Source organism: Diadema antillarum, unplaced genomic scaffold (assembly GCF_040938485.1).
Source record: "Diadema antillarum isolate AM-2024a unplaced genomic scaffold, OU_Dant_1.0 seq00000053_RagTag, whole genome shotgun sequence".
NCBI classification, from domain to species: Eukaryota; Metazoa; Echinodermata; class Echinoidea; order Diadematoida; family Diadematidae; genus Diadema; species Diadema antillarum.
Genome location: NW_027271161.1, coordinates 53,400 through 67,924, shown reverse-complemented (window position 1 = coordinate 67,924; position 14,525 = coordinate 53,400). Strand labels below are relative to the sequence as shown.

General features: G+C 37.9%; 1 protein-coding gene across 1 annotated transcript in view; it reads right to left on the bottom strand.

Annotated features, from left to right (window-relative positions):
- Positions 1 to 14,525, bottom strand: part of LOC139725610 (protein GDAP2 homolog) — a 70,179-nt gene that overhangs the window by 51,707 nt on the left and 3,947 nt on the right. Inside the window, exons 3-5 of the mRNA XM_071636700.1 lie at positions 12,515 to 12,657; positions 10,610 to 10,763; positions 1,035 to 1,123 (exon numbers count right to left, since the gene is read on the bottom strand). Coding sequence (XP_071492801.1) covers positions 1,035 to 1,123; positions 10,610 to 10,763; positions 12,515 to 12,657 — 386 coding nt within the window. The remainder of the gene's footprint in view (positions 1 to 1,034; positions 1,124 to 10,609; positions 10,764 to 12,514; positions 12,658 to 14,525) is intronic.

The window sequence follows — 14,525 nt, the reverse complement described above, 5'->3', positions numbered from 1 at the left end:
TATGAGAATGCCAAACACTTGATGCTTACCGAGTACCAAGTGAAAATGGTACCTGGTCTAATACCAGCTGGTCAAATGCTCAGATTGTCTGACACCAATAAGACTAGTCTGAGACCATCTAATTCGGTGTAATAATTACTTTGCCTAATGCCCAATGTAGCTACTTATTTTGTCTAATGATCAGGTATAATTATCATCTTCATCTTATCCACTAAGATGTAGATTAAAGTGGTGATATACCAATCAGATATTACCGGCACATAAAATGGGTATAAATGACCGGTAATTAGGTAAACTGGTTGTAGATAAAACAGGATTAAACCATGTGGGATGAGACCAAATGGCCATTCAGTAATTTGATCTATTAAAGTAAAGTAATTTGGCAATGCACAGAGCATACAAGGTGCAATACTATGACTACTTATGTAGCAATTATAATACCTGTATATATGACATAACATTGCTCCAAATCCACTCTGTAGAGTGTGCAGGGCAAATACATGATATTCAATAATATAATTATCGTTAAAATACACATGCATACATACAAAGTAGGTTATAGAAGCTATACATCATCCAAACAGTGGAGTGGTTGATAGAGAGAAAGGGAATTTGAAAAAAAAAAAAAAAAGATCAATATAATTTTTACAAGTACTTAGATGTAGCACAAGCATACACAGAAAATACATACGCATTGAGGAAATCATGAACACATACATCCTGTACATGTACATCTCTCCTAGAGTACTAGGAATGAATATACAAAAAGAAAAAACAAACATGCCCACATGCTATAACCTACCAGCATTTACAATGTATATCTATCCCTGTCAACTCCTTAGTACTCACAAGACCTATCATGTTTCCATATAAACTCTCCGCTGTTCCTGAGCCCATGACAACCTATACCAAGGGACTCTTTCCAACGGTAACAAGTGCACACTTGCCACTTTGAAGGAGGAGAGCCACCTCCTAGATGGAGAGAGGTGGTTTCCATGACAACAGAGGCACAAGGCTTTTCTTTCCATACTCACGTAGGGCTATGTGGGCTCCCTCCTCTGGTGGGTAGTTTCTCCTCACTGTATGGATTGCACCTGTCGCCAGAGATGTGACTTTATTCTCCCTGTCAAGAAGAGCATGAAAAGAACATCGAAATTAATATTAAAAAAAAAACAACAGGACAGGCATCTTTTTCTATTTTCTACAACTGTTAATAGCAAGAAAGACAATAAAGAAGTACCATGTCTAATTCGCTGTAGTAAAGCATCACTATAATTCAGGGTTCAGGAAAAATAATACAGACTTGTCAAATCAAATCTTAATCTGCCAGAACATCAAAGGATGAAGAGGCAATGTTATTCTTACCATGAAGCAAATTAAATTCTGTCATTGTCATAATTCTTAGTAATAACGATATTAATCTGCTTTTAAAAGTGTAATGGGAGGGGTTTAAGGAGTTCATCAAAAAGGTCATTTCAGACTTTTGGTCCATATTAGAGATACACAGATAAAAATATCTGATGACAGAGGTTTAATGGTGACTGCTGCATCCAAACTAACTGTAAAAGTGGAAATTTTAGCAGTATGGAAATTTTGGTGCATTTCGCGCAACAAGAAGCTACAGTAGCGTGAAAATAAAATCATGCGAATATTTTTGCGTGCCATACGTTCCGGTACTTGATGTCTTGTACCCACGGAATTAAAAACACGCGAAACTCTTCTTACACCTCCAAGCGCGAAAAATTAGTCGCGTGAAAATATTCACTTTTACAGTATGTCATGCAATGCAATAAATCATGTACTAAAACACTATGGAATTTATGCCCATGTGCCAGGATACCTACTAATCTGAAAGAACCATAGGCGGAAAGGCTAAAACAACAAAACAAACAAACTGCACAATAGGGCGATTTGCCTAAAAATAGACACCTACATTTCTTAAAAAGTTCTACAGTCTTATAACTCAACTACTGCATGTATGTCCAAATGTCAAGTTAGAATGTATTGAATATCTTTTTTTTCCATTAAAGTGCATGTGACAATGGTGTTTCAAATAGACCTGGACTGTGTTATAAAACTGCCTAATCTCCTGCAACTGTCTGTGACTATTGTACAACTGTTTACCTCAAAATTGTGTTAAATCTGACAACCATTCCAATCATTCTCTTTTCTGTTGTAGATTTTCAGAAATAAATTATGTATTGCTGGAAAGCTTTCAGTCTCCATTATTTTGAGTAGAATAGACAAATTCTGAAAACAGACATTCCAGTAACTTCATCAGGGTTTCACTAGTGATAATAATAATAATAATAATAATAATAATAATAATAATAATAATAATAACAAGGAAAAGTAGAAATTACGCGGTGCGTAAAATATGTCCCCGCCGGAAGTAGCATTTAGTATCAAAGTGTACTATATAGGTCAAAAGATCAAGGTCAAAGGTCAAAGAAGTCAAAGGTCAACATTCTGTGTAGAAGTTTTGAAGCCCTCACCTAGTGCCATCACATAAAGCAAACGGAATCGATATCCGGTTAGAAATGGCGAAGGAGTAGCATTTTGTAGCCAATGTACAATATAGGTAAAAAATCAAGGTCAAAGGTCAAAGAAGTCAAAGGTCAAAATTCTGTGTAGAAGATTTGAAGCCCTCACCTAGTGCCATCACATAAAGCAAACGGAATCGAAATCGGGTTAGAAATGGCGAAGGAGTAGCATTTTGTAGCAAAATGTACAATACAGGTCAAAAAATCAAGGTCAAAGGTCAAAGAAGTCAAAGGTCAAAATTCTGTGTAGAAGTGTTGAAGCCCTCACCTAGTGCCATCACATAAAGCAAACGGAATCGAAATCGGGTTAGAAATGGCGAAGGAGTAGCATTTTGTAGTAAAATGTACAATGTAGGTCAAAAAATCAAGGTCAAAGGTCAAAGAAGTCAAAGGTCAAAATTCTGTGTAGAAGTTTTGAAGCCCTCACCTAGTGCCATCACATAAAGCAAACGAAATCGAAATTGGGTTAGAAATGGCGAAGGAGTAGCATTTTGTAGCAAAATGTACAATACAGGTCAAAAATCAAGGTCAAAGGTCAAAGAAGTCAAAGGTCAAAATTCTGTGTAGAAGTTTTGAAGCCCTCACCTAGTGCCATCACATAAAGCAAACGGAATCGAAGTCAGGTTAGAAATGGCGAAGGAGTAGCATTTTGTAGCAAAATGTACAATATAGGTCAAAGGTCAAGGTCAAAGGTCACGACTGAAATTCTGTGTAGAAGTTTCAAAGCTCCCATGTAGTGCTATCATATAAAGCAAACAGAATCAAAATTGGCTCATAAATGACAGAGAAGTAGCAAATTGAAGATTTTGATCACACACGGACGCACACACGGACACACGGACGGACGGACGGACGGACGGACGGACGGACACACGGACGGACACACGGACACACACACGTACGGAGCCCGTTTCATAGTCCCCTGCTCGAACTCGTTCGGCGGGGACAATAATAACAACAACAACAACAACAATAATAATAATAATAATAATAATAATAATAATGATAATAATAATAATAATAATTGTTGATATGATTTATATAGCACCAACTCCACTCTGTAGAGTGCTCTAGGCATGTTCAGGGTCACATATTTTCATACAAGAATGTCACTCGAGATATTACTCACACTCAATCATTGTTGTGTTTTGCTTTTTTGCTGTGTCTTGTTTTTCTAAATGATGGTGACTGCATTCAAAATAACAATATAACATATCTTGTCAAAGGATCTCAGGATGTTATTTCAACAATTCTGGCACAGACTTTTAATGTCTCCATGATTGTAGGCCAAACTTCCTATACCTTTGGACAGGTGAATGAGGTCATTTTGCTGTCATGTGACAGCAATTTTGTTACAGAGAATGAAACTGCCGAATAATGATAATCAGTTCTTCAACCCCCAACCTCAGTTTCGCAAACCATGAGAACATTGAATTCTTTGAAAAATTTCTGTGTAGGCTGAATGTGTGTGTACCAAGGATAAGCTTTAGCACTCGGCTTTAATATAATGTACAATGTACCATACTGCAGAGGGTACCAAAACCTGGCTACTAGAGTATGACACTATGCACATTTATACAATGTAGCTGCACACTTGCCAAGGGAAACTAAAACTAAATGCTGTGTCAGTAAAATAACTGAGAGCTCGTCCATCAAATGTTCAATAGAACAATTGCAAAAATGCCCATTTCAGACAAGTGTACATTTTGTAATGCAACTTTAAGCAACACATTATGATATGTACAGTAAATTGATCTACATTGATGAGCTCTAGAGCTGGTGCAATATGAAGGGTGAATTTGTTCATTTGCTAGTTCGCTTGATGTCATTTTAATTGGTCATAGTTTACATTCATACATGTACTAGAGTAAACAGTACCTAGAATCCTTCACTTGATCCTGTAGTAAAGCACTATGTGCATGGTCTACATGGTCTTGGTACTGCATTTTCTCCTCTTTTACATCATACGATGTTGTGCAGAAGATTATGCACTTAATCTGCTGTGAGTGTACTACCACTTGGCTTTAAAAGATGACAAAATTAAACAAACAAAATGTATTGGTAGTGATGTTATCAAACTCGGACCTTAATAAGATCATTATGGCATTTCGAAGTTTCACTCGTTTTTAAAACACAGCAACAGAAATAGAAACCCCAGTATGCAAATTGAATGAGGTAATGACATGACCTCACATTTCAAGATTCTCCTACAAATCTGGATACAAATCTTTACTATAGGCCCTTGTTTGTTATGCAATTAGAAAACATATCTTCTGCATCAAACTTTTGTGTTGCGACAGCCTAGCAATCATGAATCTTGGACGGAGGGGTTTGTACTTGTCACATTGTCAACGAAAAATGTTTCCACTGTACATTGTATATTTATTGTTACCAGTAATCATCAGTCTGAAATGAGAGTCCCCACCAGGATGTAACCTATTTTGAGACTTGCTGCTCTATTGCACTGAATGAATCAGTTCATTGCAGAAGGTAATGCACATGTTTCTTCATGTACCTATACTGTTCTCTCTAGAAGAATATAAAATGGATGAAGAAAAACAAAAGTCACTATGGAAGAAATGACTTGAATTTTCTGATGTGTAATTTCATCTTTCCTATTGAATGAAATGTCAAGGGCAGTATATCAACTGATTTTGTTTCATACCTGCAAATATCTTCCAATATACAGGTAGGTCAGTATCTGAGAAATAAGTGTGAACCCCCCCCCCCCCCCCAACAAAAAAAAAATACATGTAAGATGTTTTAGTATTCCATAAATGCTAAGTTTACTTCGATTCTGAAATTTCCACAGCAGTATGGTACTGTTCAAAACTTGGTGTTCCTACCTAGGCTGCAAACCAATGACTTATAGTAAAGAAAAGAATGTTATAATATAAACACAAATTACAACATCATCTAATATCAATTGTAGCATCCTAGACCTGAGGGCTCTTTGTATGTATTTCAGGAGCACTCTAAGTTTAGGGATTTGATGTTTAATGATCATCTAGTATCACAAGTTTATCTTTTATCATGCATGGGGTTTCTGAAAGGGAGTGACCAACACGACACATCTGAAAGTCCAGCTGACTTCCACCTGTATCATAGCTTGACCATCAGCTTTGCTAGGTAAAACATTGACCAGCTACTACACATCAAAATTGGAAGTAACAGCCATTCATTGCATGACTGAACCTGAAACTTGTTCTACTATGCACTGGCAATTGATCATGTATAGTTGCCATTACAGTGTTGGGACTCAAAACCATACAAGTACATCCATCTACACTACCCATGGATTTCCACTTGGCAATGCAGCTATTAGAGTTTATAAAATGGGTTCAAGAATGTAGCCAATTGGAAGCGCTGAAATGAGTCACGTGTGCGTGCATTAATTTCTCCAGGTATGCACTAAGAAGAGTCTCTCTTCCACCTCCCTGGCCTGACGTATGTCACAATGTTTTACACTAGCAGTGCGCACTCAATCAGTTATTACAAGTGCGTCACGCGCTACTATACGCGCTGTCAATCCTGTAAACAACTTCTAGTTCGGGCCGCGGGCTGCCACAACAGCCGGCGGCCTTTCTTGTGCATAACAGTACGTGGCGTACGTATACTCTTATACGTACGTACAGTACTTATGTGCGGGATTTCCGAGTGCGACGTGCGTAAATGTTTGGGACGAACATCTTCGGACATCTTGACTTTTGAGCGAGTGCTACATGTAGCTGACTGGTATTGACCCACAAAGGTACGTGAATAATGCTGTTAGTTTTCGACCCATTTTATAAAACAAATGATGCACAGGATTATTTCGTGGCGTTAGTGAAGGTACGGCTCACTCTCGAGTATTGACAACGGTTGCAAACATGCACTCGGCTGCGCCTCGTGCATGTCGCACCATTGTCAATACTCTCGAGCGCGCCGCACCTTCACTAACACACTCTATCCTGTGCATCATTAGTATAATAACCTTGTGCTCCAGTTTCTGTGATATTTTCAGCAAATGCATTCTAAGCACACACCGATGACCTTTGCTGTGTTTGATGCTCCTTATTTGCCGTCATTGTTTGTTTTTCCACCAGACAAAACATTTAATGGCATTGGAGAAAGATATAAAAGTGCATAATGACTTCATGTTGGGAGAGAATGTTGCACATGTATGGTAAATGGGTATTTGAGTCAGCAGGTTTACCTGAAGCCAAAGATTAAAGGCACCAATTTGGAACAATCTTGTAAATTCTAACTTTTAAGTCAAGCTGGTTAACAATAACTAGCTGAAATTATATTTTCATATTTCTTCTCTTCTTTCTTATTTCTCTCTCTCTCTCTCTCTCTCTCTCTCTTTGAATACTAGAGCTGGAATATGGCATTTTATGTGACATATCTGTTGTAGATTCCTTCAGTAAACTAACAGCAAAATGTTAAACCACTGGAATGAAGCATTATCCAAATAACAAATAAAGGCTATCTAGTTTTGATACAAAACAACAGCTTTTGCAATAAAAAGTTTGATGCCTATATTTTAACTTACTTACACTACAGTGGTATATTTGTGTGTGTGTGTGTGTGTGTGTGTGTGTGTGAGTCTGTCTGTCTGTCTGTCTGTCTGTCTACATGCATACATTTGTAACACTTGCACGGAAGGACCAGCAAAAATTCAAGTTTGTATTCAAAAGAGTCTGGAAGGTTTCCAATGTTTAACAGTGTTGACAAGCTGTAAATCGTTTATGATGCATTTACTGTACTAATGCTATTATACAGCAAAAGCAGGGAATCTCATGAAATCCAGTCATAACAGGTATAAATCATGGCACTATGCCACATGAAATATGCATGCATGACCCATAGACCAGCTCTCACCTAATCTTTCCTGTTTTATCCATCTTTGGCTTGAAGTTACACATGTATGAATGGCACTCGGTATGATCGATAGAGATAATGTAACAACATGTACACCTGTATCTTAGGATCATATTCCAGGATCATATTTCATAAATCCACAGGAAGTACATTACTGGTACTTCAAAGCCTCACTGCGTCCCTTCATCTCTTGAATATGCATCAAGCAATAAAAATATCAAAAGACATTTATACTGAAAAAATGTGCAAGAAAGATGTAAAATTGCTGCAGTCCTATCATTCTGTAATCTGCAGAGTTTCCTGTAATGTGTGCTGTGTTAAGTAAGGGACCAAGTTTTTAGCAAAGAAGAATATATATTTTGCTACAAGTGAGCGATAACTTGTTTAAAGTGTCAAACGCCAGTGATCGCAATCCTTACGATTATTTGCTATCGAACGTATGGCCAGTAAAGCTTGACGCACTGCTCTAAACCAATGAGATAGTAGAATTTTTTCGACCCCTCCTGGGATTTAGTTGCAGGTAAGTGAGTTTGCCGAACCCTCTAAAACTGACATGGGTGATAATAGCATGTCATAGCAACCACATCGCCAACATTTGTATATCATTTGTAACATCTGCGCAGTAACAAACACAAGGGGGAAGAAAATTTTAAGTGGGCATTAATTATATGGTGGCCGACAGACCTTGAGATCTCAAGTGACAATTGACAACTGGTTTTACCTGGGTGGTGCAGACATTAAAGAAGTTATCCCTACTGCACAGTTTCAGAACCAGATGGGGTCCTAAAATTGACTGCCCGATTTTTGAGGTCCATAAAACCAAGATCCTTAAACCACATTTTCCTGGTTTGGTGCTTTGTCTTTTTGGCCAAATTTTTACTATTCCTCGACACTTTTTTTATGCCAAGGGGACAAAATTTTCTTTCAAATGAGCCTTTTGGTGCTTACAAATTTACACAAAATTACTGATTTGCTAAACTCTCTTAATTCCACACTGTATAACTGTTTCTTTCATTGGGAACAAAATTTAGGAAATGGATGTTCTTATTTCTCTCTCAAATTGGCAATTTTTGTATATCTTTTTTCAGATTTAGTGCAGATTTGATGTATTATGTATTTGATCAACTCTTCAATCTTTCTTCAATACAGGATATGCAGTAAACTTCAGAGATAGCAATTTTTCTACAGCAAAATTACCCCAAGACTTGGTGGGTTATTGGTGGTAGACCTTAAACTATACATGTCAAGTACCTCTCTTGGGACCCAGAAAGAACCCAGCTTGTTCTGGCTTATAATGAAGACTCATTGGAAGGGCATGCATAGGAATCTCAGGAATGTTACCATGTCCTATACAGATACCACAAATCATCATTAAAAACCAAACCAAACCAAACCAAAACGACACACACACACACACACATATAAAATGGGGGAATTCCCTTCAATTGCCACGGTTCATTATCACAATATCATTGCAGTCCAGCCACAATTACGAACAAGCTGTCATGATCCACAGTGCTGTAAACCAATATGCCTGCTTGCCAGAAGCACTCAAAATTTACTGCTGGGCAAGTCAAACAATTGTGCACTCGCCAGTGAAAGTATGGGACTCTTGTCCAAATAGCCAGCTAAGTAAGAGAGGGACCTATCTATTGTGATGCCCTGTCCAGGTTCCGAACTGCTGTTAGGTGTACCGAGTTTGAATTTAGTGTAGGCTAAATTTCTATGGTTGAAGTAAGGGAAGGTTTGGGAAAGACAACTACAGTCCGACCTCTCCTATCCAGATATGTCAGGACCAGCGCTCATCCGGATATTAAAAGGATTTGGCCGGATATGGGAGACTCAATGTTTAATACACGCAGCTGCCTGCCCCATGGTAATGTACATGTATCAATTTTGCGTGAACATGTCACATCCTCATCAGCTGGTCAGTGTTCAGAATTCTCTGATAATTTGTTCAAACGAACAATTGCCTGTACCATGCCCTGATTTAATGAAAAGTTTTCTGTCCATGTTCCTGCGGTATTTTGGGGGTAGAATAATGGATGTCTGAAATGCATTTTTTTATCTAGATGAAAATCAGATGTGAATGTATGTCAATCATGATGGGAATAATACGTATGTAATTCATGTGTGTTTGTGTAGGAATTTTGTTTGAGTTTGAAATCCCCCTTTTCTCTGTAATTATTAGATTTAAAATGAGAGAGAGAGAGATCCGGATAAAGGGAGGCCGGACCTATAGGAAAGGTCGGACTGTACTGCCATAGAGTGTGTCTTGTTTTAATAGGGAAGAGATGCCTGGAATTATTCATCCAATCAGAGAAAAGGCTGGAATTCAACCAGACAAGGGACAGAAAAATTAATAGGAAATCGATGAAGTCAGAATGATGAGGCTCTTCACACAGTGCACCTATGCATGGGACTGTATGCAGGGCTGAATCGCTTACTTACTGATTTTAACTCTCCTTACGTTGACACATTACACGTTTATATGCATATCAACACAATTTGGCAATGCATCAAGTCTTTATGTAAACAGTGTACTAGTACATCATGTATAAATAAGTACTGCAAACATATCAAAAGCATGTGTTAACAAATTGATCCCAGTTTAGCTTCCAGAATGAGCTGCAGAAGGGGATTACCAGTATTTCTTCAAGGTTCAAAGAGTGAAGAATACACAGTCGGCAAGAAGTGTTTGCAAATTAAGTTCTTCCTGTAACAAACCTTCTGACTTTTGGTTTTTTTTCTAAATACTGTCAAAAAACCTCCTGACACAATTTCACACACTTTTCGGACTTCACTGCACTCGCTGCCAAATAGAAAATTAATCATTTGTACTAACCTTAACAAAAACAAACAAACAAAAACAACTATATGACATCCAATCTAGACAATGCACGTAAAAATCATTGAAAATAAGCACAAAATGACAAAGCTGATTACATGTGATAAAGCATTATTTTCTGATGGAGCCAGGATGTGCACAAGTGTTTGTCTACACAATGCATTGAATGCCAGTGGCACTTTGTGAAAGTTTCATGCTGCAGAAAGGCCCTCAACTAAAATTTGCGAATGTTTCTAGCTTTACAGAATAAAAGTAAATACATATTTTATGAATAAGCATGTAAAGAAACTTTCTGATAGTTCAACTTTAATATCAAGGAGTACGACATGAAAGGGGAACAAGCAAACACACTCACTTTGCGAGAAGCAGCGAGTTTCTATAGCAATTGTAGAGGGCGCTCTCAGCTGCCGTTCTGTAGCGAATGTTGTAGCGTGGGCCAACAGTGTGGATGACGTATCTACAGGGAAGCTTGTATGCCTTGGTGATTTTGGCATCCCCAGTTCGACAAACTGAGGAGGAGGTGAGATGGGATGTGGGAATGTTTGAAAAAAAGATTAGCAGAAATACCATGACAACCTGTCTTGTGAGCAATATATTACAAGAAGAGGATTGTTCACACAGAGGGGAGAAGATATCCTATAACAGATTTCATCAAATGTCGCCCTCATTATTTCTAATATTGATCAACTATTGATCTACAACTTTGAATTGTTCTGATATGTTTGTTTAAATTGTAGATCGGCAGTGCAATCTTAAAAATACAGTCGAAAGCAACATTTGATAAAATCTGTTACAGCACAGTTACACAGTTTTTTGCAAGATCTTGGGTTCAATTAACAATGAATTCTTCTTCACTTGAAAGCCATTGCGATTTCTGCATTTGATTCTTATTCACATTTCTAAGAGGGACTTTAATTGTGAAAACTGGACCACTTTTGGAATCTAAAATAAACAGCACAAAAAGTGACCTTTTAAAGTGCAAGATTTTCATTCAAGAACACTTAAAAGGGCATTCCAGACAATTTTCAGAATTTCACATCATGTTGTACATAAATCGACAGCTCCATGTATAGATTTGTGGAATTATTGAGGTCTTTGAGCGGAGAAACCGATACTCTGAAAAATCTTTAACAAATTACACTGAACGGTATTGATGACATAGGAGCCTCACACATTTCAGAAATGTAGCTGTGTAATTCCATTACAATACTGCTTGATTGACAAGTTCACCTTTGTAGAATGTGGGCATGCTTTCTTCTTTTTGTTCTGTTTCTTTGAGCCCCAACTCATGCATTCTTACAGTGAGGCTGCCATGTCATCATCCTTGTTCATTGCAATTTGTTATATATTTTGAATACATTCTTATTCCTCATCCCCATCACTATAAATTCTGAAACTCTATACTCAGAAAAAGTAATTTTTCGTTGTTCCAATGTAAAAATCTGAAAATCATGCGGCGGTCTCCTTTAATGATAATGAGTTTCACACGCTGTAAACCTGTGAGTGAATATTTCTCCCTAAAAATACCAAATATCATGAAAATTTGCTAATTTTAGGCTATTAGGGTCCACCTCACTGGCTTGCCCTGGGGACACCATGAGCACACACAACCATTTCCACAAACTACAGGGATGTAAGAATAATGAATATGATAGTACACAATACTTGTAAAGGGCTAAGAGTAATAAAGTCTTGAAGTACAATTTGTAGTAAAATGTCAACATATTTCCTCTGTCAACAAATCATGAGCTGAGGGTCAACAAACTCTTTGAAAATGATTCAATGGACTGTTACTGTAATATATTCAACTTCAATGCATGCTTTGTTCACAAAAGACTGCCTTAACAACCACAACATTCACAGGAGGATTGCCCTACAAAGCAACAACTAATGAATGCTAAGTGATTTCCTATCTATTAAACTAAATTGGAGGGAGCAGGTGAATACAATGGTCTGTTCATAGGCTGTAGGAACATATCCAATGAATTTGAATGCAGTACAGAAATAGTCCATTACCATGAATGATCTAGGATAAGACACTGTATACGCCGAAAATTCTATGAGTCAGGTGCTATTCGCAAATTTAAAAACATGTGAAAATATGAACACCGATCACGATGTGAATGTGACATGCAAGCATACATTTCTCCATTCACTTCTGTCCTCCAGAATCGTGAATTGTCGGGAAGTCCCGATTTGCAAAAAATTAGACTCACTAAATATAATGACGTATTAACAAACACACAAATAGTGCACTCACTCCTAAAGGAGGTCTGTATTTCCTGTACGAGGTCATGACCTGCCAGACTGAAGATCTTGTTGGTGAGAGGACAGGGCTCCGTGAGAGACTCATTGGTGGGGTGGATGATGGCGTTGACATCCAGGGTGCAAAGGTCACCTTCCCTGTGTGGCAGTGGTAAATCGTGACATAAGAATGTGACGCAAACGGGACACATCAGAGAGACTTTCGGGCAGTGTGATGCTGTGTAAAACAGTGCAACGATTTTTAGCGAGCTAAAATCATCAGGGTTTTTTTTTTTTTTTGCAGTGCAACTCAAAAACTGTGCAAAGTAGCATGATTTGTATCTTGATCGAAATCGATTACAAAGGAGAAAGATTTTCCACCTGAACGTATTATAATTTGGGCAGAGTGTAATACCTTTCAGTTGACATACTTTCGTGTGCATACTGATATAGCTAGTTGCCACATGTACTGTACATAAATACATTGCAGCAACACAGCAGTCAAGCATGCACAATGGTGGGAAATTAGTGAAATAATTCCTAATGCACTATAAACTTGAAGATAATAAAAAGTTTTGGTACCTCAAAAAGTTTCCTTGAATTTCCTTGTCTTAGTTTGTGTTTCAGGTTAAAGTACCTTTCATATAACTAACACTGTGAGACTTACTCGCCCCAAAGTGCTCTCATGTCTTAGTAATCATGCAACTAACTGCGACCAGCAGCCCCATACGCATAGCGACCAGCAGTCCCATACGCATAGTGTAATCGGGCTTCGCATTGTAGCATACAGGATCATGACAGATTTAGTATCGCAGGATAAATGTCAACTTAAAATCCCCAAAATTCTTCAATTTGAAGACTTACCAATTAAGGTGAAGTATTGAAAACATGCTTCGGGCAACGTTTGGTTCTGCCTATAGTCCCTTTCTGTTCGAATTGATGACTGAATGTGACTCGGTCGAGAGGACCTTGGGAGAGCTACCATACACTGAATACTACAGCCAGTGCATGCGAACACATCACATGCGCACAAATTTCAAATCCATCAACGGATAAGATGTTTGTGTGCGCATGCGCTGGCCATAGTAGTCAGTGTAGTAGCTCTCCCAAGGTCCTCTCGACCGAGTCACATTCAGTCATCAATTCGAAAAGAAAGGGACTATTGGCAGAACCAAACGTTGTTCGAAGCCTGTTTTCAATACTTCAACTTGATTGGTAAGTCTTCAAATCGAAGAAATTTTTGGATTTTAAGTTGCCATTTACCAGCGATACTAATTCTGTCATGATCCTGAATGCTACAATGCGAAGCCCCATTACGCTATGCGTATGGGGCTTGCAGACAACGTACTTTAACGTGAAACACAAACCAAGACAAGGAAATTCAGGGAAACTTTTGAGGTACCAAAACTTTTTATTATCTTCAAGCATTAAATTGGGCAGTTTGACACAGACAAAATTACGATGCGAAGTTTTTATTATTATCTGTATTGTGTTATTTGGGTCGTGTAACACCATCATTTGTCATCACTACAGTCATTATTGACATTTTCTGTTGACAGAATGTATGGAAAGTCATGCTATCACTTTCCAAACTTCCTTTATTCTAAAGGAGGAATACATTCTTCTTGAAAAAATGACCAATTCCATGGCCATAAGAAGTCGCAATGCTAAAGTTTGGCAACAGCATATCTTGGAGGTTAAGTCTGAATACATTAGTCGCAGGCATTCTGCAAATACCCTCCGTTTGACAAATGGGTTCGTGTTTTGTTTTGTTTTGTTTTTAATTAAAGAACTCCTTCTATTTTTTTTCCTTTTTTGAAAAACAGATAATAATAGTGAGAAGCAAAGCTCTTGTGGCAATGTGTTCAGCAGTGAGAAATTGCATTCAGCAGCCTTCATGAATTTTACACATTGTATCTGGATCTCAAATGTTGTATCTATGGCACAGTGCAACTAATAATTCGAACAGTGGGGAGAGAGTGTAACGTATGATGAATGAATAATCAAAATACCAGTATTAACAAATA